Source organism: Euleptes europaea, chromosome 13, assembly GCF_029931775.1.
Source record: "Euleptes europaea isolate rEulEur1 chromosome 13, rEulEur1.hap1, whole genome shotgun sequence".
Lineage (NCBI taxonomy): Eukaryota > Metazoa > Chordata > Lepidosauria > Squamata > Sphaerodactylidae > Euleptes > Euleptes europaea.
Window position 1 is genome coordinate 36941223 of NC_079324.1, and position 24645 is coordinate 36965867.

General features: G+C 45.3%; 1 protein-coding gene across 1 annotated transcript; it reads left to right on the top strand.

Annotated features, from left to right (window-relative positions):
- The first annotated feature begins 726 nt into the window (after window positions 1–726).
- FRMD7 (FERM domain containing 7) lies at window positions 727–23620 on the top strand. Its single transcript, XM_056859006.1, has 12 exons — window positions 727–747; window positions 3782–3886; window positions 9901–9943; window positions 11834–11912; window positions 14050–14147; window positions 15002–15116; window positions 15684–15831; window positions 18438–18533; window positions 19763–19926; window positions 20794–20862; window positions 22183–22258; window positions 22559–23620. Exons 1-12 carry the CDS (start codon window positions 727–729, stop codon window positions 23618–23620), a joined length of 2076 nt encoding a protein of 691 aa, XP_056714984.1.
- Window positions 23621–24645: the final 1025 nt, after the last annotated feature.

Consider the following 24645-nt stretch of genomic DNA (forward strand, 5'->3'; position numbering starts at 1 on the left):
GGCTTCGTGCTGAGCAAAGTGCGGAGCATGTAAGCAACCCTTCAATTTCCTCGGGAGCCCATGTCAGAATGACAAGCGCATCCTGCTGCTTGCCAGTCCCACTGTACTTAGCAACAGGGCTCAGTAGGGCATTGTCCAGGAGCTATCCCTTCTGCCCCAGCAATGGTTCTAGTGCTTAACATGAGCCAGAACCTTCATGCTTGCACACAGACATACTTTTTTGTTGTTGTCTGGAAGCAAGAGAAGCCGTGTTATGCCACATATGACCTCTGGTCCATTGAGCTGCTTATTGTGAAAACATGAAGCTGCCTTCTACTGAATCAGATCCTTGGTCCATCAAAGTCAGTATTGTCTACTCAGACTGGAAGCAGCTCTCCAGGGTCTCAGGCAGAGGTCTTTCACATCACCTACTTGCCTTAGTCCCTTTAACTGGAGATGCCAGGTATTGAACCTGGGAGCTTCTGCATGCCAAGCAGATGCTCTGCCACTGAGCTACGGCCCTTCCCCAACTTCAGATGGCAGTGACTCTCCAGGGCCTTGGGTCTTTTTGTCGCATGAGATCCTTCAGTTGGGGATTAACACTAAGCATGTCCTCTATGACGAAACCATGGCTTCTCTCCTAAAGTTTACGTGTGAGCTGCCCTGGCCATGGACACACACTCAGCTTCTTTGCCGTGATTTCTCTTCAGTCGTCACAAACTCTTGTGGGTCACTGCTGGCACGGGTATGGACGGGCTGGATCATGTGGTATGAATGTGCTCACAGGGATCACAAGGAGAATGTGTAAGAAACTAGGGTTGCCGTCCTCCAGACGTCAGAGATCTGTTCCCCTGGAGAAAATGGTGACTTTGGAGGGTGGACTCTATGGCATGATACCCTGCTGAGGTCCCTCTCGACGGCTCCACTCCCAAATCCCCAGGAATTTCCCAAACCAGAACAGGCACTCCTAGTAAGAACACTGGTCTCAATATTGTCTGTTCTGACAGGCAATGGTGCTTCAGGGTCTCAGGCAAAAAAAATAAATGAGGAGGAGGGGGAATCTCCTAACCGCTGCTACCAGACATTCTCTAATTGGAGATACCAGGGACTGAACCTGGGACCTTCCGTATGCAAAGCAAGTGCTTTGCCACTGAGCCTCAGCCCCTGCCTTGGAGGCACAGCCAATAAAGTGTTCTTGTAATTTTCTGACTACTTATTAAATTACTGTTGCACTTTACCGTCACGATTGCACCTTATTAGCTCTGCTGGCTGTCTTTTTCCTGCTTTTGGTGTGGCTCTCTTCCTTTTGCTGATTTTGTGGCAGCACCCAATGTTGATTTCATTCACAAGACCTGCATTTTTTTACCCATGAAGGGCTGGAACAATAAGTGCCATTAAAATTGCCAGGAAACCTTGAGCAATCAGTTTTTAGCACCGTCCAGCATTGTTCTTCAAGCACCATGATACTTAATTACCCTTCCTCATCAAGGATCTTGACACAATTAAGACGTGCAAATTGCACTGGTGTCCTAGTCAACCACATCAGGGTATAGCAGAAGCCATCCCATAGCTAAGACGTTAGCAGCGTGGCCTTTGTAACTGAGGGAGGGGTGTTTTTGAAATCGTTGACAAATAAGTTGACTTGAAAACGGAGCTTCAGAAACAACATTGCTAAGCATCAAAGGAACTTTCAAGTGGAGAAATGGAGGGAAAAGGCTGAAGGCATCTCGACAAGGATCAAGGAGAATGAAAAAATGCAGAGCCAATTTGGGTTCATTAGAGTGTACTGCAGACACTGATCACATCACCATGGTGTGCTTCAGTGAGGTATAGTAGTTAGAGTCCCAGAATAGGATTGAGTTGACTGGCTTGTGCTCAAGTCCACATTCAGCCACGAAACTCACTGGACCAGGGGTGTGTTTTCAGCCTAACCTACTTCAGAGGGCTGTGAAGATAAAATGAAGGCAGGGAGAACTCTGTATGTCAGACATGACTCATTGGAGGAGGGGTGGTGTAAAGATGAGACAGGCAATTAAAAAAAAAGATAGCCCAATTCCTGCCAGCATGGACTCAGGGGGCCAATATAGAGGACCAAAGTCAAAATAAATATCAGTGTGGGCTGATCAAAATCTAGGCCTCAAATGGTTGTGTGAATCAGCCTCTAGATGCTACCTTATCCTCAGAAGCAATCAATGGCTTGTATTTACAATGTTTTTTTATTAAAAGCTCAGTAGAAATGCGATAGATGGAGAGCCTGCAGTGGCTTTCAAGGGAAGCTCATGATCTTCAAATGACCCTATGCCTTATGGCAGTGGTTCCCACATTTTTGAGTCATGGAGCACTTTTCAGGAGAGAAATTCATCATGGAGCACTAATTTTCACCTAGCGCCTATATACTAAACCAAACGACAGTAGTATTTTTCTTTCCAATCTCTTCATGGAACACTAGGAGACGTTTCGGGGAGCACCAAGTGCTCCATGGAGCACAGTTTGGGAACCTCTGCCTTATGGGGATTAGATATGTTGCCATGGAAGGGGTGGGGTGGGGTTGACAGAGGGCATTTAATTAAAAAGCTTGGTGGAAATGGAGACTTGTAACTTGTTTAACCTGTTTGAGATGCACCCAGGAGCTGGCTTAGGGGCTGGCTGAAACACAAGCCAAAGGCCCTTCATGATTTCACGGCTCCTGAAATCCCAGCCGTGCTCATTTTCTGCCCTGAGGTAGTCACAGCGGCAATAAACATGTCCCTTAACTGCCTCTTTTGAGACCTCTTGGATCTTGTTGTGCATAGAGACATCTTTAAAAGTCACATCCTGGAATTATATTTTTCTGTGTTGATCGATGGGCCCAATCCAGTGAATTCACAGGAGACTCCACGTTCACACAGAGCTTCACATGAGAAAGGTTTCCTCTGCCCTTTGAGAACTGGAATAGCCCCTCCTTAAGTGGAGAGTCAAAGGTGCATGTGGGTCTTGTGGAGCTGGAAATATTTATTTAGCTATTTGTATCCACTTTTCTCTCCAATGGGACACAAAGCAGCTTAAAACATCCTCCTCCCCTCCTCCAGTTTATACTCAGATCAACAACCCTGTGAGATAGGTTAAGCTGGGAGAGAGTGACTGGACCAAGCTTCCATGGCAGAGTGGGGATTAAATCCTGGGTCTCCCAGATCCTTGTCTGACACTATAACCTCTACACCACACTGGCTCTCAGAAGAAGAAGAAGAAGAAGAAGAAGAAGAAGAAGAAGAAGAAGAAGAAGAAGGAGGAGGAGGGAGGAGGGAGGAGGGAGGAGGGAGGGAGGGAGGGAGGAGGAGGAGGAGGAGGAGGAGTTGGCTTTAAATGCTGACTTTCTCTACCACTTACGGGAGACTCAAACCGGTTTACAATCACCTTCCCTTCCCCTCCCCACAACAGACAACTTGTGACGTTGGTGAGGCTGAGAGAGCTGGAAGAGAACTGTGACTTGCCCAAGGTCACCCAGCTGGCTTCATGTGGAGGAGTGGGGAAATCAAACCCGGTTCTCCAGATCAGAGTCCACTACTCCAAACCACCGCTCTTAACCACTACACCATGCTGGCTCTAATGTCTAATGGTTATAAATCTAGAGTTGGAGTTCTATCTCAGCCCTGTGAGCAAAGTATGCTATCCAAAGTTTATGTTAATAGTTATTAAATATTTTCTTTAAAGAAAGTTAAAAAGCGTTTAAAATCTTATGTTTTAATGTACTGAAATCTGTTTTTAATCCTCTTAATTTTAAGTGTTCCCTCATGCTCTCTCCCCCCACCCCCTTTGCCAACAGCAAAAATCTTCTGGCAAAACATTGTTCAATCTGAGCTGCAGCCATTTGAACCTTACTGAAAAGGAATACTTTGGACTGGAGTTCTGGAATCCTGCAGGGCATACAGTAAGTGAAGAGTGGCTGAGTCTGTCATCTTAGAAGCACCATGTAGACATGCTAGCTAAGGAAGGTCCCGTTCAGAGCAGATGATGTATGGAACCTGCGTTTGGGCTGTACGGCTTCACATGATTAACAGTGCAGGCCCAGGCAGAGTCACACACCCTTCTTAAAATCCATTAAAACCAAAGGGCTTAGAAAGCTGTTAACTCTGCTTAAGATGGAACTGTGAACGATGGCGGAAAGTACCATCAAGTCGCAGATGACTTATGGAGACCCCATAGGACATGGGCGTCGAACTCATTTGTTACGAGGGCTGGATGTGACATAAATGTCACATGGTCGGGCCGAGCCCTGTGTACCACAAAATGTAATGCCAGGTAGTGGAAAGCTGCAGTACTGCAGTCCAAGCTTTGCTCACAACCTGAGTTCGATCCTGATAGAAGTCAGGTTGTCAGGTAGCCGGCTCAAGGTTGACTCAGCCTTCCATCCTTATGAGGTCGGTCAAATGAGTACCCAGCTTGCTGGGGGTAAAGGGAAAGATGACTGGGAAAGGCACTGGCAAATCACCCCGCAAACAAAGTCTGCCTAGTAAACGTCAGGATGTGACGTCACACCATGGGTCAGGAATGACCCGGTGCTTGCACAGGGGACCTTTACCTTATACTGGAGATACAAACTGTATAGAAGACCTAGGCAAAGCCAATTAATTTTATTATTTTTTACTTAAAATACAAACCTGCTTAAAACAATAACCCTCTTACAGTATTTTCTTTATTTAACAGTCTTTGATCATTGACACCTCGGGACTGCAGGGGGGGGGGTGAGTTTGCTGCAGGCTTTCCAGCCCAGATCGGAAGCAAAGGGTAGTGGCTGCCGTGCCGTGGCTGGTTAGCTCACAGTGGGCTCACTAGTCCAGATCAGGACTGGGGGGAGAAGGCTGCCTCGCAGGCCAGATAAGAGCTCTCAAGGGGCCAGGTCCACACACACCCGGGCTGTATGTTTAACACCCCTGCCATAGGGTTTTCAAGACAAGAGATGTTCAGAGGTGGTTTGCCATTGTCTGCCTCTTAGGGTTGCCAGGTCCCTCTTTGCTACCAGTGGGAGATTTTTGGGGTGGAGCCTAAGCAGGGCGGGGTTTGGGAAGGGGAGGGACTTCAGTGCTATAGAGTCCAATTGCCAAAGTGGCCATTTTCTACAGGTGGACTGCTCTCTATCGGCTGGAGATCTGTTGTAATCGCCAGAGATCTCCAGCTAGTACCTAGAGGTTGGCAACCCTACTACCTTTGAGTAGCGACTCTGGAATTCCTTGACGGTTTGCCATCCAAATACTAACCAGGGCCGTCCCTACTTAACCTCCAAGATCAGGCTTGCTTGGGCCTTCCAGGTCAGGGCGGAACTGTGACTAGTCCTCCGTATTAAAACAAACCAACATTGCACAGAAAACTGGTATGTTAGACTAGGCCAGATAAAGCCGGAGTGGTGAGTAAAATGCTGAGCAGCAGGTAGAAACGAGGAACTTACAGCATACAATTTAAATAACTTCCTTGTTAAATCAAGAAAGTCGACTATATCATAAGGCAGGAATGCCAAACTAAGCAGTGTTACTTGGCTATTTTGGAGCTGAACATGTTGTGTCTCTCAGCTCGGTGACTGGCCAGGAGCCAACATCCTTGCTTTAATGTCTTGCCACGGGCCTGAGCTTCAAAGCTGTGATAAGTGCCCAGACTCTCATTGTGGCAGTGTCTGGTAATTGTCTCCAGCAATCAGAAATCCATACTCTTAGTATTTTCTCACAGCATCTCCTGGCTGTGACCCTATAGATGCCGGCCCTTTTTGCCTTTTTAGCCACTACAATCGAGCTGGCCTTTTCTTTCACCCAATCTCTATTTTTCTCTCTTCTGTAGCCTTTCTTTCCTCACCACCTAGGGTTGCCAAACTCCAGGTGGGACCAAAACAAAATTACTCCTAGTTGTGCTGAGATAGTTCAATACAAATTACAACAATAGGCTCAATACTAATCAAACAGTACCAAGTGTATTCAAAGCAACAATCCACAGACAATCCAACTTAGCTCTTCTGAACATGTACTTTTGAAAATTGACTGATGTAAACTGGGCGACTTGAGAAACTATTGAGGCTGATGAAGCCTTAGGTGAAACGCAATGAATACCATGGATCTGCGTTCCTCCCCTTGATCCGGTTCTGAACAATATTGTCGAAGGCTTTCACGGTCAGAGTTCATTGGTTCTTGTAGGTTATCCGGGCTGTGTAACCGTGGTCTTGGAATTTTCTTTCCTGACGTTTCGCCAGCAGCTGTGGCCGGCATCTTCAGAGTAGCAACACTGAAGGAAAGTGTCTCTCAGTGTCAAGTGTGTAGGAAGATACACTTGACACTGAGAGACACTGTCCTTCAGTGTTGCTACTCTGAAGATGCCTGCCATAGCTGCTGGCGAAACGTCAGGAAAGAAAATTCCAAGACCACGGTTACACAGCCCGGATAACCTACAAGAACCAATTTGGATTCAGTTGTGGTCCCCACCGGACATTTGGCATTACCCTTTTAAGGGAATTTCAAGAAACAGATGAAGCCGGGCGCTTTGAGTCTACGGACACTATTAGTATCAGTAAGCTGAATAGCTTGATGGATATATCTGGTGGTGACTATTTGTTGTAAATATTGTAGATATAGTACACTTTTGTTGTTCAGCACCATTGTTTATGTATATAGTCCTTGTCTGTGGATTGTTGCTTTAAACTCCAGGTGGGGCCTGGAAAGCTCCTTGAATTAAAACTGATCTCCAGCCAACAGAAAGCAGTTCCCCTGGAGGAAATGCTGCTTTGGAAGTTGGACTCCATAGCATTATATCCTCCTGAGGTTAGGGTTGCCAGGTCCCTCTTCGCTACCGGTGGAAGGTTTTTGGGGCGGAACCGGAGGAGGGTGAGGTTTGTGGAGGGGAGGGACTTCAATGCCATAGAGTCCAATTGCCAAAACAGCCATTTTCTCCAGGTGAACTGATCTCTGTCGGCTGGAGATCACTTGTAATAGCAGATCATCTTCAGCTAGTGCCTGGAGGTTGGCAACCCTGAGGTCCTCCCCCAAACCCCGCCCTCCCAGGCTCCATCCCCTAATAAACTTGAATTCCCCAGCCCAGAACTGGCAAATCCAATGTCACCACAACCGCAGATTTCAACTGCCCCGTTAAATCTCAACCTTCCTTTTTCCTTATGAAATGTTGAGAACTCCCAGGCCTAAACCAATTCGCTACAATTCGCTATATGTTATTTTCTATCTGCAGGGGAATTTTGTTTTGTTTTCTTATAGAGGGACATTAATTCACATGCACCTTCATCTGTTGTCTACAATGGGCCTAGTACAGGTCAACTGCTTCATCCACCATTTGGGAGAGTGACACCTTACTACAGTTGCCAACCTCCAGGTGATAGTCAAATGAAAGCTACAAGTGCTAAACAGGAGTTCTGAATTCAAAACCAGAGCACCAGCAAAAATAAGCCCTAAATAAGGCTACTGGAATACAATATTGCTGTTTAGAAAAATATATATTATGAGGTAAAGCCTCACAAACACAACCGCAGTTGAGAAAATTTTTTTTTACAGACTGGTCTAATGTAGACACAATACAATAGCGCACCAGGCGTTCCAATAATGTAAACCTCGGCGTAAAACGGCTAGATAAGACGTCCATGCATACTAGGAAGGTACACTCCTTTTTCTTATGAATGAACCTTTGGCATACGGAAGGACTAGAAAATTGAGCAAATTCTACATGAAATGGGAATTATACTGGAAGCCCATTGCACAGTGTTTTGATTCCGTTGCTTGATTGTTGCACTTTATATGTATGGGCTTGATATGAATTGAGCGTTTTACGCTGAGGTTTACATTATTGGAACGCCTAGTTCACTATTGTATTGTGTCTACATTAGACCAGTCTGTAAAAAAAAAACAAAAAAAAAACTCAACTGCGGTTGTGTTTGTGAGGCTTTACTTTGTAATATATTTTTTTCTAAACAGCAATATTGTATTCCAGTAGCCTTATTTAGGGCTTATTTTTGCTTGTGCTCTGGTTTTGAATTCAAACCTCCAGGTGATGGCTGGAGGTCTCCCGCTATTACAAATGATCTCCAGGCAATAGACATCAGTTCCCTGGGGAAAATGGCCGCTTTGGCAATTGGACCCTATGACACTGAAGTCCCTTCCCTCTCTAAACCCCGCCCTCCTCAGGCTCCACGCCCAAAATCTCCAGGTATTTCCCAACCTGGACCTGGCAACCCTACACCATACAGAGACCATGACTTAAATTCTGCACCCTTAAAAGCTGGATTCCGCAACCTAATTTAATTATTCAAATCACCCAGATGTCTGTGTATGGACTTATTTTGCTTAATATGCAGTGCAATTCTAGGTAGAGTTTCGCCCTTCTAAACCCATGGACTGTAATGGACTTAGAAGGGTGTAGCTCTGCTTAGAATTGCACTGTGTATGTCCTGGGGAAAGGAAGAAGCTGGAAGTCCCACTAATCTCCCTCTACCACCACCCAGGTTTAACCCCATCCTTAAGGTCCTGGCATTACATTTTATAATACTAAGAGTACTGAAAGAGATTTTACCATCCACTGTCAGCCTTTTCTCAGCCATAAGGCCTAGAAAACTGTTTTTTTTAAAACCAGGTTCTCAAAATGCTGAATCCTGTGCATAATTGTAAATTATACTATAGATGGGGGTTACATTGAAAAGCCCGGATTACAAATATTATTGTGTAGATGTGCCTTGAGAAAGAACAACAAACACCACCACCAATACTAACAAATTTATAAGGTACTTACTAGGGTACCGTAGGGAAAAAAATGCTGGAGTAAAAAATAAGTCCCAACTAAATTCTGAATCCCTGGCCGATTTCTTTGGAACTTTACCTAGTGGTAAACCACAAGAATCGTATTTCCTGTCCACTTCACTTGCATTTCATGTTTGCCTCACCTACGTAGCTCCACCTCATCATCAGAACAATCCTATGGAGTACTTTGGCCTTCTTCTGATGTCTAGTCTGCAGAAACCGCTGGCCTATATGCATTTTTTTTTAATGGCCACCGCAATTGCTTAGAAGGAGGTTCTGTTTCGATTATCTTTTCAAAAATGGATGCCTTTGACAACAGCTGGGCAGTGAACCTTGCAGAATGGGGAAGTTCCCCCTGTAGCTATTCGTTGGCCTCTCTCCAGTGTATGCAGAGATATTTATAGTCCTTTCTAAAACCGCCCCCACCCAACCACCCCCAGGCTTGCGTTGTTGTTTTTTCCTTCCTTTTTCTTTCCACTGGTGGAAAAAAACAAAAATCTGCCTCAGCAGAGCAGACCTTTCTCTAGCAGGCAAATCCAGGTGGAAAATTGAAGTGTTGTCCATCACTGGTCCAGTTCGACATCATCCAGGCAACAATGGAGCCCATTGACTCCCTTCCGCTTCATTAACTTGCTGCAGTGCAGGAGGGTGGGTGAGAACAGGGCTCTGCATTTATAAAGAACTAACTAGTGAATCTTGGCCTGTCTGCTGAAAGGCTGTTTTCTCCCCAGAAACCATTCGAGGCGCATCACTCAGCGATATACATCAGTACCCAGATTAACTTCTCTGCATTGTTTGGCTGCCCGAGGCGGAGTCTGCGTGTGCAGCAGAATGCGATGGTGGGGTTGCGAGGTGGTGGAATGGGCCGCACTGCAAGAAAAGGGTTAGGTTTTGTCAGTGCTCCGCTATGTTAAAATAAGCTTATGTGCAAAGGGGAAACTGGCATGACATGGAGAGGGGTCAGCTCTTTTCCTTTGACGTACTAACTTTGTACTTGAGGGAACATTTTTTACACAGGAGAGAATCCCCCCAAATGGCATCCTTCACCTAACTTCTGAAGCACTACTACCTATTCTACTACCTAATTCTGTTACAAGTGTTGATTGAAAGTCAGAAAAAAAACATCTGTGAGATTCTTTACCATCTTGTACATTTTGCGTTCTTACAGGCATGGCTGGAACTTCTCAAACCCATAACAAAGCAGATTAAAAGTAAGTATTTTTTAAAAAATTTTTTGCTAAAGCAATGCAAAGTGATGCCCTCTTGAGACTGAGAAGGTGGTCTGGTCACCCACTTTCCTCTCTCAGTTACCACGATTGTTATATTAATTCTTCATTTATATAGTGTGCCCAGTCAAATATGGTGCTTTACAAAGTCACCTGGCAGAGATCCCAGGCCCAAAGAGCCTGCAGCAAGTTGACTAGAAAGATGGGTTAAGGACCAATGAAGCAATAAGGTTCAGGGGGTGGGCATTTCTGATACTGCGCTTGTTGGCCCCAGCCCTTCAAAGTGACAGGCAGGGTCTCCAGCTGAGCACCTGCCATCAAAACACAAGAGCTGCCCAGGCTGGTGTGGGCTGTATACCCAGATGCCTCTGTTTTCTGCAAGGGTGTCCTTGGAAAACAGGTATCAGAAGCAGAGAGCAAGTGAGAAGCAGAAGTGGATTGCCAGTGCCTTCCTCTGCACAGCCTTCCTTGGTGGTCTCCCTTCCAAGTAGGGTTGCCAGTAGGGTTAGGAAATACCTGGAGGTTTCAGGGGTGGAGCCTGAGGAGGGCGGGGTTTGGAGAGGGGAGGGACTTCGATGCCATAGAGTCCAATTGCCAAAGTGGCCATTTTCTCCAGGAGAACTGATCTCTGTAGCCTGCAGATCAGTTGTAATTGTGGGAGATCTCCAGCCACCACCTGGAGGCTGGCAACCCTACTTCAAAGTACCGACCCTACTTAGCGTCTGAGATCGGGCTAGATCATTCTACACTGGGGTTGCCAGCTCGGGTTGGGAAATACCTGGAGATTTTTGGGGCAGAGCCTGAGGAGGGCGGGGTTTGGGGAGGGGAGGGACTTACATGCCGTAGAGTCCGATTGCCAAAGCAGCCATTTTCTCCATGTGAACTGATCACCGTCGGCTGGAAATCAGTTGTAATAGCAGGAGGTTTCCAGCTAGTACCTGGAGGTTGGTAACCCTGTTCTTCACATCTCCAAATGCAATACTATAGGATGTTATTGTCCCTAATTGAATTAAATGTGCTTGTGGTTAAAATATTTTATCTTGTTTTATGCTACATAGAATTACAAATCTATTCTATTTAGGAGGAAGGGGGAGGTGTCTTGAAATCAATTAACAATAACACTAGGGGGTTGCAAGTAGGGTTGCCAGGTCCCTCTTCGCTATTGGCAGGAGATTTTTGGGGCGGAGCCTGAGGAGGGCGAGGTTTGGGAGGGACTTAAATGCTATAGAGTCCAATGGCCAAAGTGGCCATTTTCTCCAGGTGAACTGATCTGTCGGCTGGAGATCAGTTGTAATAGCAGGAGTACCTCCAGCTAGTACCTGGAGGTTGGCAACCCTAGTTGCATGTCCAAGGAGGTTGGGAGTTGCTACAGTAGGCTGTCCTGTTGCTGGCAGCCTCAGGCAGGGGGAGGATATCAGTAAATTAATACTGGCTGATGGCTCAAAACAATAGTTTTGAACGGTGACTCTAGAGCAGTGGTTCCCAACCTTTTTTTGACCAGGGACCACTAGGACTTTTTTGATCGGTGCAGGGACCCCAAGGTTCAAAATAAAAATTCTGAGAATTTGAAAATAAACTTTAATCATAACTGTTAGTTAAACATTAAACTTAGAATAACATTTGAATATATATTTTTATAATAGAGAACTTTTAATTGAAAATATTAATTTATTATGGGTTTATAACTTTGTTTCGCGGACCTTAATTTAGTTCTCGCGGACCCTTGGGGGTCCACGGACCCCTGGTTGGGAACCAATGCTCTAGAGGCCCAGAGAATTCAGAGAAGCTGATGCCATTGGCTGTAAGCGTGAAGAGATTTGTAATTGTACCCTGGAGATATCTGAAACCAAACTTATGAAGATGTTGTGTTTTAAGATCCTAAGGAGATTCTTTTCAAATTTATGGTGAAATTTTTCCCAGTGGATCCGGGCCATCTCAGAGAAGAGCTGACAAGGTATGCTCCTGGTTTTTTCCCCATGCCATATTGCTCTTGCAGTTTTCATTCAGAAGTTTGTTTCCCTGGAGGTTCCTGAAGGCAGCCGTCATTAAATGTGTAAATAATTAAATACACCGAGCTGGGGAGGGGGAGTCTAGTATATAGTTCTGATATATACTTATCTTCTGCATTTTGTAAATATTCCTGGTTCTTCCTTTTAAGTCCATAAATGGCTTGGGGCTGGCGTTTTTGGAAGGACTGCCACCTCCTATACTGTCTGATGGTTAAGATCCTATTCTCTTTGGGCCCCCAGCAGATGAGACAGGTGGTAACCAGAGAGAGGGGTTTGAGGTTTTCTTGGTGATGGCACCTCGAGTTTGGAATACCCTCCCCTTTGAGGTTCACCTTATATCTATTTTACTACCCTTTACATGCCAGATCAAAACATTTCACCCAGGCTTTTAATTGAGGGGTTCCCATGTTTTTTAAAGCTGTTTTTATCGTTTGCTTCTAGTGTAATACTAGTTTATGAATATCATTTTAGGCTGCTGGGTGTTTTATGCTGATTTGGAGGGAGGGCTTGTTTTCTTTGATAACTCTTACAATTTTATTGTGTTGTTTTTACTTTATGAACCACCAAAAGCAGGTCTGTGATCATATATAATTTCTAAATAATAAACATGGTAATCCACACCCCTGTGCTGGAGCAGGGCTATATCTGAACTCCATGTATGCCCAAACTGGGCCTCAAATTCAGTGTTCTGAGCAAATCTCAGTTTTTACTTTAAAAAAAAACACAAACGGCCACCCAAGAGTTTTGTTTCAGGTTGTGAAAAATAGGTCGAAAATGTTTTTGCAACAACTGGTGAAATTACTGACATGGCAGGGAGGGGTGGGAAGCAGGGCTTCTGTGCCCCCTCATAACTCCCTCTGCATGACTAGCAAACATAGGTGAATGGATGCATCATAATGAAACACATTAAAATTGGCACAATATATATGGAAACCCATTTTGCCAACCTGTGCGTGAATCAAAAACCAAATTAAACAAATTTGGCCTTCCTGTTATTCTTGAAGGGCTATAACATGGGAATTGTGGTTCTGCTGGTGGGAGTAGATGAAGGAGAACAACAAAGACTACATTCTTCCTCAAAAGAAATAAATAAATTGCGGTCCTCAGAAGTCTGGATTATACCCAGTACTGGCAATGTATGGACTTCCATAGGAACTAAATGATGTAGAGGGGGTTGCAGAACCACATGAAATAAAATATGAGCCCAGATAATGAACAGACGTGTGCCGGAGTGCAGCATGCAACTGCCCTGTGGAACTGGCTGACACAAGGTTTTACTATCGCCCCAGGATTGTCTATGGTCATTTACACATGGTCGCTTTAACCTCCTTTATTCCCCGTTTCAGCCAGGTTGGTAGAAACTGTATGCATTGGCTGGAATGGGATGAAACAGTTTGCTAATGGAGGCATGAATACAGAAAAGCAGTCTCCCAAGTTCAAATCAAGTCCGACCCCTTTAAATGCTGCTCTGTAATTGGCTGACTTTTCAGTACTCACCCTGAGAGAAGATTTCCTTTCCCCCAGACCCAACTGCCGCATAAAAAAGCATTTTAAGAACAAAAAACGGAGCAATCTGAAAGAAGGGGGAGGGGGAGAAATCCAAGCATTGTTTTAAAAAAGCCTTTCTTTTGCTCAGAAAGAGCTCCAAGGTAGCAGGAAGCAGGAAGCACTTGAATCCCTACCTCTTTACACACTGCTTTGTGATTGGCTGTGAGAGAAGCCAATCTTCTGTGCTTCTCCTGTTTGTCTATCTGCATGCTGCATTGAAGAGGGGTTTGGGAAAGGGTGGGGCGAAGCTCAACCCGAGAACAGAGTATGCATGCTCTGTGACTCCGGAATGAGCCAGGATGAACAGTTTAATTCAGGCCAGAAGAGGAATGGGAAAAGCCGGGTTCGTTTTGCGTTGAAACGGCATTGAACTTCCAAGGAATGAGGTAACGTGCATACTGAAAAATTTGATCCTGGCTGAAACAGGGAATAAAGGAGGGTAAAGCGACCATGCATAAATGACCTATGTCTCATGGGTGGCAGGGAGCTTTTGGGAGGGATTCATACTAGTAATATCTCCACTCTGGTTTTTAGATACCTTTTCACTCTCCAAGTCAAGAAGGATCTAGCCTGTGGAAGACTGGCATGCAGCGATAACAGTTCAGCTTTGATGGTGTCACATCTTTTGCAGTGTATGTACAGCGTAAGCTGGGATGTGTATGGGTGCTCTGCAGGAGGAGGAGGAGGAGGAAGAGAGGTGAGGGAGGGACAGCCATGCTTCCAAGCCTTTAAAGGGTGGGTAGCTGCAGGACGGATGACAGGTGCATCTTTTCTCTCCTTTGCAAGAGGAGCCAAAATACATTCCAGTCCCCACAACTATTAAAGGGTACAGGAGGGCTGCCTTCTTCTGTATGCAATCACCACATTCTGCACAGCTAGACTGGTGTCTATTAGCACCCTAAAGACCAACACGATTTTCAGAAGTCAAAGCTCATATCCCAAAAATCTGTTCGTCTCTGAGGTTACTGGACTCCAATCTAGCAGAAGTCAATTAAAAGGCAGCATCGTTGAGCAATCATAAAACTTGCAATTAATGATCAGAAACACAGCAAAAGCAGGCATTCCCAACACACAAACGTATAATCAGCAATAAAGTCAAACAGAGTCAGGAAATCTTCCTGAACTATCCCCAAATCCTCTACTCTTGTGCATCGTTAATAGAAGCAGAGAACAAGTCAGCTGAGTGAGTTTCTTGTGGGAGGTAGTTCCATAGTCTATGGGAAATAGTGAGGAAAGTCCTGTTATGCATGCTCCCCCATTTCACCCCTGCTACAGTGGGCATGCTGAGCAGGGCTCTCAGCAGTTGTTCCGTGGTCATAGACAGGCTCATATGGACAGCAATGGTATAGTAGTATAGATCCTTTGTGGATCTAGCCTGGCTATTGCCACATATTGTCGGCAACAGTTTTGCTGTGCCTGAATTCTATTGATGTGCCTCTTTGAGTCTTCCACAGAAATTCATAGTTTGGGCATTCTCTCATCACAGCTGCACTGGGGGACTTTCACGAAGAAATGGATCGAAAACACCTGGAGGCACACAAATACTTACCAAACCAAGAGCATCTGGAGAACAAAATCATGCTTTATCACAAGAAACACATGTGAGTCCATATTTCCATACTGTGGCAACCTTGGGCTTTATTGGTGCACAGCCAGTTCTCAGGGTTCTCTGTGCTTAGTTCAACTAAGAAGTTGAAAAGTTTGGGTACCAAAGAACTTAATTTTCTGCAGTCTGAATAAGCTCAGTTGATGCTCACTCACGCTCCAAGTTTTATACCTTTAATAGGTTCCAAGGTAGGCTCTGCATGCACATGCTTGAGATCCCATATGTGTGATGAACAGAGACCATGGAGAACTTGCTTATTAAAGCAAACAAAGCCGAGCTCCTGTTTTTCTTAGTTTCTGTAGATTCACAGCCCTGCCTATAATGTTTTTTTGCTTATCAAAGCAGAGGACTTAAATGTGCTTCCAGCAAATCTGGGGTTAACATGCTTGCCTTGAAGCTGTTAAATCACTGGGCACTATCTCTAGGTTAGGCCATTCTAGGAGGTATCAAAAATGGATGCAACACCCCTGTGGAGATCAGAAGGATGGAGAGAACCACCCAGATGAACACTTAATGGGATAAAGTACCCACAGCTGAAATCCAGATTTCCTTTCCTTTCCAGAGGGAAAACTCCAGCAGAATCTGATGTGCACCTTTTGGACATAGCCAGGAAACTAGACATGTTTGGGATCAAGCCCCACCCAGCCAGTGATGGGGAAGGCACCCAGATTAATTTGTCTGTCACACACATGGGAGTGCTGGTTTTACGGGTAAGAAGGAAAGCCTTTTCTTTTTCCAAGAAAGCTCAGGCCACAAAATTCAGCATTTCTGCTCATCTTCCCCTTTTTGGGAACCATTATGCCATCTGCCTTCAGCAGCTAAGAGAGGCAGTACACAGAATGCCCGAGAATAGAGACATCACAACCAAAACTTTCAGACACACTGGCCTGTGCTCCAAGAACTTTACAACCCGCTCCCACTTGGACTTTATTCAGAAGTTAAGCTCATTCGTTCAGTGGGTTTAAGGGCAATGAAGTGTACAATTCATAGGACTGCAGCCTAAGTTAGGGTTACCAACCTCAAGGTGGGCCCTGGAGTTCTCCCAGAAGTACAACTGATCTGCAGTCTAGGGAGGCCAGTTTCCCTGGAGGAAATGCCATCTTTAGAGGGCGGATTCTATGGCATCACATCCCCAGGGAGCTCCCTCCCCTCCATAAATGCTGTCCTCTCCAGGCACCGCCCCAAGTCTCCAGGAACTTCCCAAGGTGGAATTAGCAAGCCTTGTAGCTTTCCAATAATAAACAGACAGCAATCAACCAAACACAATCAAACCCAGACAAGTCCCTCCCTCCTCCCATGGACACTTGAGTTCAATTCAGCAGCATCAGCAGACACATTACAATTTCTCCCCGCCCAAGAGGCAGTAGAATTCTTCTGCGAGCCGGAGACTAGAAACCAGCAGGTCTTGACAACAGCCTCCATCTTGGAAGGTGCTTCACAGTGCTATCCTAAGCAGAGATATGTTACTGTGCTTGGGATGGGCACTGCCAGAATCTCCCCTGCTCAGCCCGCAGCAGGGCCTAGCTGAAAGAGGAGCCAGGCAGCTGCCTTTGATGTGGGCACCTCCACTCAAATCCCTTCTGTCTTCCCCTGGCAAACCAAAACATTGCGATGTCAGAACTCAGTGTTACATGGTAGCTAAGACATATCTTGACCATATAATCTTCTGCCAAAATTAGCTACCTAATTTGGGAGCAATTACATGGTACTGCAACTCCACGGCATATTTGCAGAGCAAACGCATACTTTGGTTGGTGCTTGCCATGTAATGTGGGCGCTACAAGGCCTCGTGTCCAACTAGGGAAGAAAAACAACAACCCAGAACCATTCCCCCAGCTTTAAACATTCACAGTGATGAGAAGGTATACAGAGACCCATCATACCAAACCTCCCCAAATCAAGGAGAAAATGATTGTGTCTGCATAATCCAATTATCTAATTTACGATGTCCATCTTTCTTTCTGAGCCAGCAAGGCAATACTATTTATTTCTTTTTTTAAAAATCACCCAAATCAGCTAATACCCTGGAAGAGGATCAGGAATCAGAACAATACAGGAAAGAAGATCTTGAAGATGAGGGTAGGGTTGCCAAGTGCCAGGTGGTGGCGGGCAAACCCCCGCCAATCCACCTGGCTGCCCGCTGACCAGCTGAGGGTCGGGGGGGCAATGCGTGCATGCGCGCCTGCCCGAGGCGCCACATCACTTCCAGTTTACACCCGGAAGCGCTGCATTGCAAGGGGCCATTTAGCACTCAGACTGGGAGTTTGAGTGGTAAACGGCCCCTTGCGATGCATTTTACACCCGGGAGTGCCGCATCACAATGGGCCTTTTACCACTCTGACTCCCAGCTTGAGTGGTAAAGGCCCTGTTGTGATGCAGCACTTCCGGGTGTAAACTGGAAGTGCCGCGATCGTGTTGGCGCGGCTGTGCATGCGCACGCTATCTCACTCACCTCCACCCCAAAAACCTCCTGCCGGAGGAGAGGAGGGACCTGGTAGTCCTAGATGAGGGAGAGGACATGGAAGCATCTGTTAACCATCTCTGTGCATATGTTTCTAATATGTTGTGTTGTGGGATGGTTTGGAAGCTGCCTTGCTTATAATTAAATAGATAAAATGTTTAATTACATAAATAACCACATTAAAAAATATTAGAATCAAATAATGTTCAATGAAATTACAACGGCAAACTAATTGATGACAGACAGCAATATGTACCATCAAATATCAATATGGCTCAGAAGAAGGGAAGCATCAGTAAAGGCCCTTTAAAACCACGTTGTATGCTCAAAAATAAAATTCCTACCAAGCTATAAAAGGGCAAGCTGATTTCTCCGGGGAGGGCATTCTATAACTGTGGTACTACCCTCCAAAGGCCCCCTCATGTATCCTATATATTGCTTTTAGTGCATTGTTCTCCTGATTTTATTAGTTGTATTATACCGGGGTCCCCAATGTGGTGCCTGCCGACACTTCTTCTGGTGTCTGCCAAATGTTGATCTTGAAGAATCAGGCAGGCACATGAAAACAGTGTTGGGGAGGGGATGACATATTGTGGGATAAAGGCCAACTTACAGGTTAATAGAGCCAAGAATTTCCCGGAATAATTGGAGGGGTTCATTGCCATTCTGGGGTGCTTGGTGCCATACTAGTGAAGTCCTTGATTGCTTCAAGGTAATGCAAGGGTTTTAATTTCTCACTCATGTTGTAGGGTTTTAATTCCTCACCCCAGTTGACAGGAATTGAAAGCTGTGTTGCCTTGTCTGGTCTTCCCTCCTCTTGCAGAACTTGCACAGCCTGTCTGCTTGCCTTTGCAGGGGAATACAAAAATCAACACATTCAACTGGGCCAAAATTCGCAAGCTGAGTTTCAAGCGGAAGCATTTCCTTATCAAGCTGCATGCCAATGTCTCGGTGAGTACCACGTTGATGCGTTCATGTGGTTTGGTACCACACTACATATGCTGCCTTAAAGGACAAAAGACTTGTCCAGATGTCTTTTTGCCGTTCGCCCCATCCTAGACAAGCTCAACAAAGTTGCCAGCCCTACAGCTCTGTATCTCTGAGCTCCAAGCAGACAACCAAAGCTGCAGGGAAAGGTTGTCCTCTTCCTGCAGTGAGAGATTTCCCAAGGAAGCCAGAATGGAGGCAGATCTGTACCACGTTGTGTTCTTGCCTAGAAAGTCTGGTAAAAGGTAACAGTAAAGGTCCCCTGTGCAAGCACCGGGTCATTCCTGACCCATGGGGTGACGTCACATCCTGACGTTTACTAGGCAGACTTTGTTTACGCATTTGTATGGATACTAGCCAAAAGGCTATCAGGTTTGCTGGATGAGGGAGGGGTGGGGTTTCTGGGTCTTTCCCTAGTACCACTCACCTACTCCTGAAGTGGACACACTAATCCAGGGGTGTCAAACATAAGGCCCGCGGGCCAGATCCGGCCCCTTGAGAGCTCTTATCTGGCCCGCGAGCAGCCCCCAGCCCCAAACTCTTGATCTGGGCTGGGGAGGCAAGGGCCAGCCCAACCAAGTGGCATTTATGTCATATCCGGTCCTCGTAACAATTGAGTTTGACACCCCTGCAAATCTGTCTCTGTCTACAACTGTCTGTAAGGCTGTTAATGAAACTAGCCAAATGCCTACTGTGCATTCAGACAGTACAAGAATCTTTACAGTGGAGGCCTACATATTGTGCTCCTCAAGGGACATCTCATGGAAAAGAGGCCCAACCACCCAGGAAGCAGATTTTGCCTCCAATTGCACTTTTATCACCAAATGTACTGTTCTCCATAGGAATGAGTGGCAGTCATTCAACGGCTATATAGAAGAAAATAATTTTTTTTAATTCATATATGGTTAATTTGCTTGCCTTTCTCCCTAATGGAAACCCAGAGCGGCTTGCATTGTTCTCTTCTGTTCCATTTTATCCTCACAACAACCCTGTGAGGTAGGTTAGGCTGAGTGTGTGTGACTGGCCAAAGGTCACCCCAGCAAGCCTCCATGGCAGAGTGGGGATTCAAACCTGGGTCTCCCAGATCCTAGTCCAGTACTAACCACTACACCATGCCTGCTCTCAGGGAAAACAAAAAAAAGCAAACAATGAAACAGTTCCTAATAACCCAACATGCTTCTCCCCCTCCTCAGGCTTTGTGCAAGGATACGCTCGAGTTCACCATGGCCAGCCGTGACGCCTGCAAAGCCTTCTGGAAGATGTGCGTCGAGTACCATGCGTTCTTCCGCCTCTCCGAAGAGCCCAAGTCAAAGCCCAAAGCCTTTCTGTGCAGCAAGGGCTCTAGTTTCCGATTCAGGTTACCAGAACTTATTTTGCTAACAGTTTTTGGCCTTCCATCCTGCATATAGAGTTTTGGGAGGGATATGAGGAAAGTTTTGCGTCGATCTTCGCAGACCTTTGTGTAAGCTCGGCTTCCTCTGAGGGGTAATTCAAATGAGAGACGGTAGGCATGGGTAGATGATTTTGGAGGGTCCCGTTAAAGGGCAGCAAGAGAAGCAGTAGCCATCAGAGGGATATTCTGCCTCATCCAAAATATCTTGGCCTATGTATGCTTCTGCATGAGTCTGGCTTGGAGATCAGAAGTACAAAACTGACCCTGTGGTATCTCTATTAGAGCCAACATAACAGAGTGGTTAAACTGTGGGATCCTGCATGGCAGGGGGTTGGACTGGATGGCCCTTGTGGTATCTTCCAACCTTGTGTGATTTTTTTGTGATTTGGTTTGAGTCCTGGCTCTGCTGTGGAAGCTTGCCGGGTTACCCTGGGCCCATGACAGTCTCTCAGCCTAGCCTATCTCACAGGATTGTTGTTGAGTGTGGTGGAGGAGGCGAAAATAATGTGATTAGCTGGTTTTGGTCCGTACTATGGAGAAAAGTGGGATATACATAAAAAAATACACAATCCCCATGTCCCTATGTTTTGATCTGGGCTTCTTAAGAACGTAAGAAAAGCCAGGCTGGATCAGACCCAGGCCCATCAAGTCCAGCAGTTTGTTCACATAGTGGCCAACCAGGTGCCTCTAGGAAGCCCACAAAGCCTGTGCTGTCCAGCACATTTATTTCCCTGCTGATGAACACAGGTTATGCTGAATGCAGTGTAAGGGTGGTGTGGGGGCTGAGCAGGGAGCACCGTCTTCACAAGTTTCCTGTCTTTAAAATGGCAGTGGAAGAACACAAAGGCAGCTGCTGGAAAATGGGACAAAGAGGAAACTGAAGAGCTTGCCATTTGAGAGGTATGACTTTCCCATAATAAAATGCTCCACCTGTTCATTAGCCAACCCCCTTAGTGTCTCCCCTCTAAATAAAAGCCTTGTGGGCAAGACCATCAAATGATATTACTACAAATAATTAAATTAACCACACTGCCCTCAAACACTTTGTCTTATCCAATGCTAAAGCCACTTAATTACTGTCTTATAGAATTATCTACGTTGCAGTGTGCTGTGCATTGTAACTATGCATTGATTGCAGCGGCTGCATCACCACTGCAAGCAAACCTAGGCTGCCGTGTGTGGAGAGATCAGACACCTTAAGACCATCTCTTTAATGTATTGAGAGCAGAAACTGCAAGGCTCACCCCTAAATATAGAAGAATGACTGCAACAAACAAGCAGAAGAGTTTGGAATTTGTACAATTAATAGGTCATGGAGGTTCATGCATTGGGTACAGTCAGACATGAGGCTAAGCTGTATTTCATGTTGGGCTGCTGCAATCCTCACCGCCAAAGTGACTTAACTCTCTGGCAAATAGCTGCACCCCAGATTTAAAGCCAGCTGTACTAGTGCTTGGGTGGGTACCATGACACCCAGTCATTTTGCAGCTCTCTCATTAACCACAATTTTAAAGTGTGGCTTTGTGGATGCAGTACCGGTGTGCTCAAATCAATTCCTCTGTGTGTTCAGATATGGTGTTTTTTTTTAATTTTGTTGTACACAATTGCTCTCAGCAATAATTGTGCCTGAACAAAAGGCTTGCAGAATTAACAGCACCAGAATAATATATGGGCATCCTGTTGAAATAATGCAGTGCATACAGAAACATATGCAGTATAGCCTAGAAGAATATGTAGTTCCATACATGCAGCTCGAACAACCAGTGGTGTTCTCTAAGCAATACATTTACTGTTATTTAGCCAAAATAAATATTAACAAACAAACTAGTACTGTACTAAAACACTCCATATTTTAACAGGATACTTAACAGCTTTCTAGCTGCTTTTGAGAAATCTCCAAAACGGAGCGTGGTTGAGTCAAAGTTAAATTCTCTTAAGTTCCACTACTGTCAATAGGAAAGATTTAGCAAATGTCGTTCTAACCTGTTGTCATCAATATAACTTAAAAGCACTTAACGTTAGTTCAACTGCACGTTTGATTTACGGTGCTAAATTGCACAGTACCCGGTTAAACCTTCCTTCACAAATACGTATATATCCAAAGATCCAGCTGAAGATAGCAAGCTGCAGTGCAATGGGTGCTTGATAATTACTACTGCGATGGTATTATGCATCAATGCTGTCTAACACAATATAACCACTGCATCTTTTGGATTTCAGAAAACACTATCCCTCTCGATATCATGAAAGGCAGTGTCGCTCATCACCAGATCTTCTTACAGATGTTTCCAAACAAGTATGCAATTTTGTGGGGAGATAGGGTGGGAGTTTTATGAAAATAGTAGTATAATTAAGGAAGACTGGAATGGGCACATCGTGAGTTTAAGGGGTGACCTATAAATTGTGTGTGTGAGTGTGGGGGGAACACTTCCTATCTTCCTTTAACAATGAACAGAGTAGTGCTTTGTCATTCCTCGCTGTATAAAACAATCCCTAGGGAAAATTAAATACAATGAGCAATTCTAGCCTAAGCATTGTAATAAGAGTATTGCTGCAGCACCGCACAATCACACCTCATCTGTTGTTCCCCTTTCAGATGGAGGACTTGCGGCTGGTTTATGGCACCATAGGGGGCTATCACAATGCCAATGGAGTCCACACATCTGAGCCTATGCTAGACAGCAGGCGCCGGAACTCTGCAGTGGAAGTGACTTTCACTGCTGAATTAGAGCGGTCCAAACCCGAAGCAGATCCCACGCTGCTGCACCATTCCCAAAGCAGCTCTGCCTTCCCACTGATTTACACTGAACCAGAGCATGATTGGGAGCCGGCTGACATCTATGAGCAAAGGATTCCACTGACCTCCTTCCAGCCAGACTACAAGTTTGTTGGGAACAACAAGAGCACATCTGTTGGCAACATGAGAGAAGTGACTCCTAGGCAGTTGACTTACACAGATGTGCCCTATGTGGCTCCTTTCAACCAACAACTAGATGCAGGTCCTCCCCAAGTCTTCTTCTATGTGGACAGGCCACCCCAATTTGTGAGGCACACAGCCACGGGCTCTGCTGAGGAAACAGCCAGAGGAGAGAACATCCCTGTTATGGCATCTATGAAGCCTTCAAGGAGAAGCTCAGACATGGCACGAACAAGGGCATGTGAGCCAGAGGTTCCACCCAGAAGTAGCTACTTTACCAGCATTAGCATGGAGCAGGAAGACGATGAGAGCAGTGTTTTTGACTATGGCAGCCAGGAGCAGCTTCCCAAAAGATCCTGGAGTCAATCTGATATGAAAACTATCCGATTCCCCTATGGCTCAGAGTTCCGACCTCTAGGGCCATGTCCCGTCTTGAGTAGCAGGAAGACTGACATTCTACAATATGTGCTGGCCCAGCAAAGGTTTCCAGAAGCTCCCAGGGTCCAGCGCACACCTGAACGCTATGTGGGTAGTGGGACGGAGTCCAGTGACTCTGATTCTGACCTCATGCCAGACTACTATTCTCTCTACGGTAGAGTGGTCAAAGCACCCAGGACAAGGGTCCGTCTTTCTTCTGGAAGCCTCCAGCTTGAGGAGGAAGAGGAGGATGAAGAGATTTGCCTTGCTACTGCCAGCATTGAGGACAGGACTTCACTGGGAGCATCCAGTTACTACACTTAAAAGTAACAGGACTGGGTTAAGCTAAGCTGATCTCAATGATATTGGACAAAAAAGAGGCCCCTTTCTTGGCATCACTGTTTTTGCAGGTATGATTAAAATTCAGAAATTTAATAGAAGAGTCTTCTGCAGCCAGATCTGAAAATTATGTGTCGATACTTTATTTTTAATGGCGGCAAAAGGGAGAAGATTATGTGAAGGCAGTACAGTCAATTTCATAGGAGTGCTTGAGTTTCCAACTTGGGTAACAAATAAATCCACTAGCATCAATCCACTGATCATTGTGATACAACATGAAATGAAAAAAAATAAATTAATTAAAAGGGTGGGTGAGTTCCTTTCATGGAAAGAGATTGGGGTCCAGCTCCATAGCATTCCCTCCTCTCCTCCCAAAATGGGTCCCAAAAAGAAGTGAGATGTGCGTGCAACCTTTTTTTCAAATGATGTCACCTTTGGCCGCAATTATGGGCCAAAAGTATCTGTGAGAATGTTAAACGTACCAGAGACAGCATACTCCCATTCTGTACCTGAAGACGTGAGCTATGACTCACGAAAGTTCATACCCTGCCAGAAATTTTGTTAGTCTTTAAGGTGCTGCTGGACTCTTGCTCTTTTCTACTACCATTCTGGAAGTTAAGGAACAAAAAAGGTACTCATGTCTCCTGCTGGCAAGAGACTTCCGAAAGGGTGTGGTTGGGCATATGACATCACCATTTCTGAAAAGTAACACTGAAAAATAACCTACTACAGTTAGCCATCTAATATTATTTAGTTCTAACGGGTCCCCAGCGCGAAGTCAATGGAAGCTGAAAACAACTTGAAATCAGAGTAGAATTTTGAAAATGTGAAGTTCCCTTACAAAAGTATCTACAAAAGACAGAATGCTCTTCTTCCTTCCACAACTTGAGATTTAAAAAGTATGGTATCAGACAATTAGGACCACAAATGTTTACAGAACTTAAATATTTATTTTTTTAACCATTCAACCTCTGCTGCCCTGCCCCCCCCCCAAAAAAAAACATTGAAAG

Excerpts from the sequence above, each read along its gene's own strand:
- FRMD7 (XM_056859006.1), top strand. The coding sequence starts at position 727 with ATGGACGGGCTGGATCATGTG. Across the intron at positions 748-3,781 it reads TGGACGGGCTGGATCATGTG|CAAAAATCTTCTGGCAAAAC; the intron begins GTATGAATGTGC and ends CTTTGCCAACAG. Across the intron at positions 9,944-11,833 it reads CATAACAAAGCAGATTAAAA|ATCCTAAGGAGATTCTTTTC; the intron begins GTAAGTATTTTT and ends TTGTGTTTTAAG.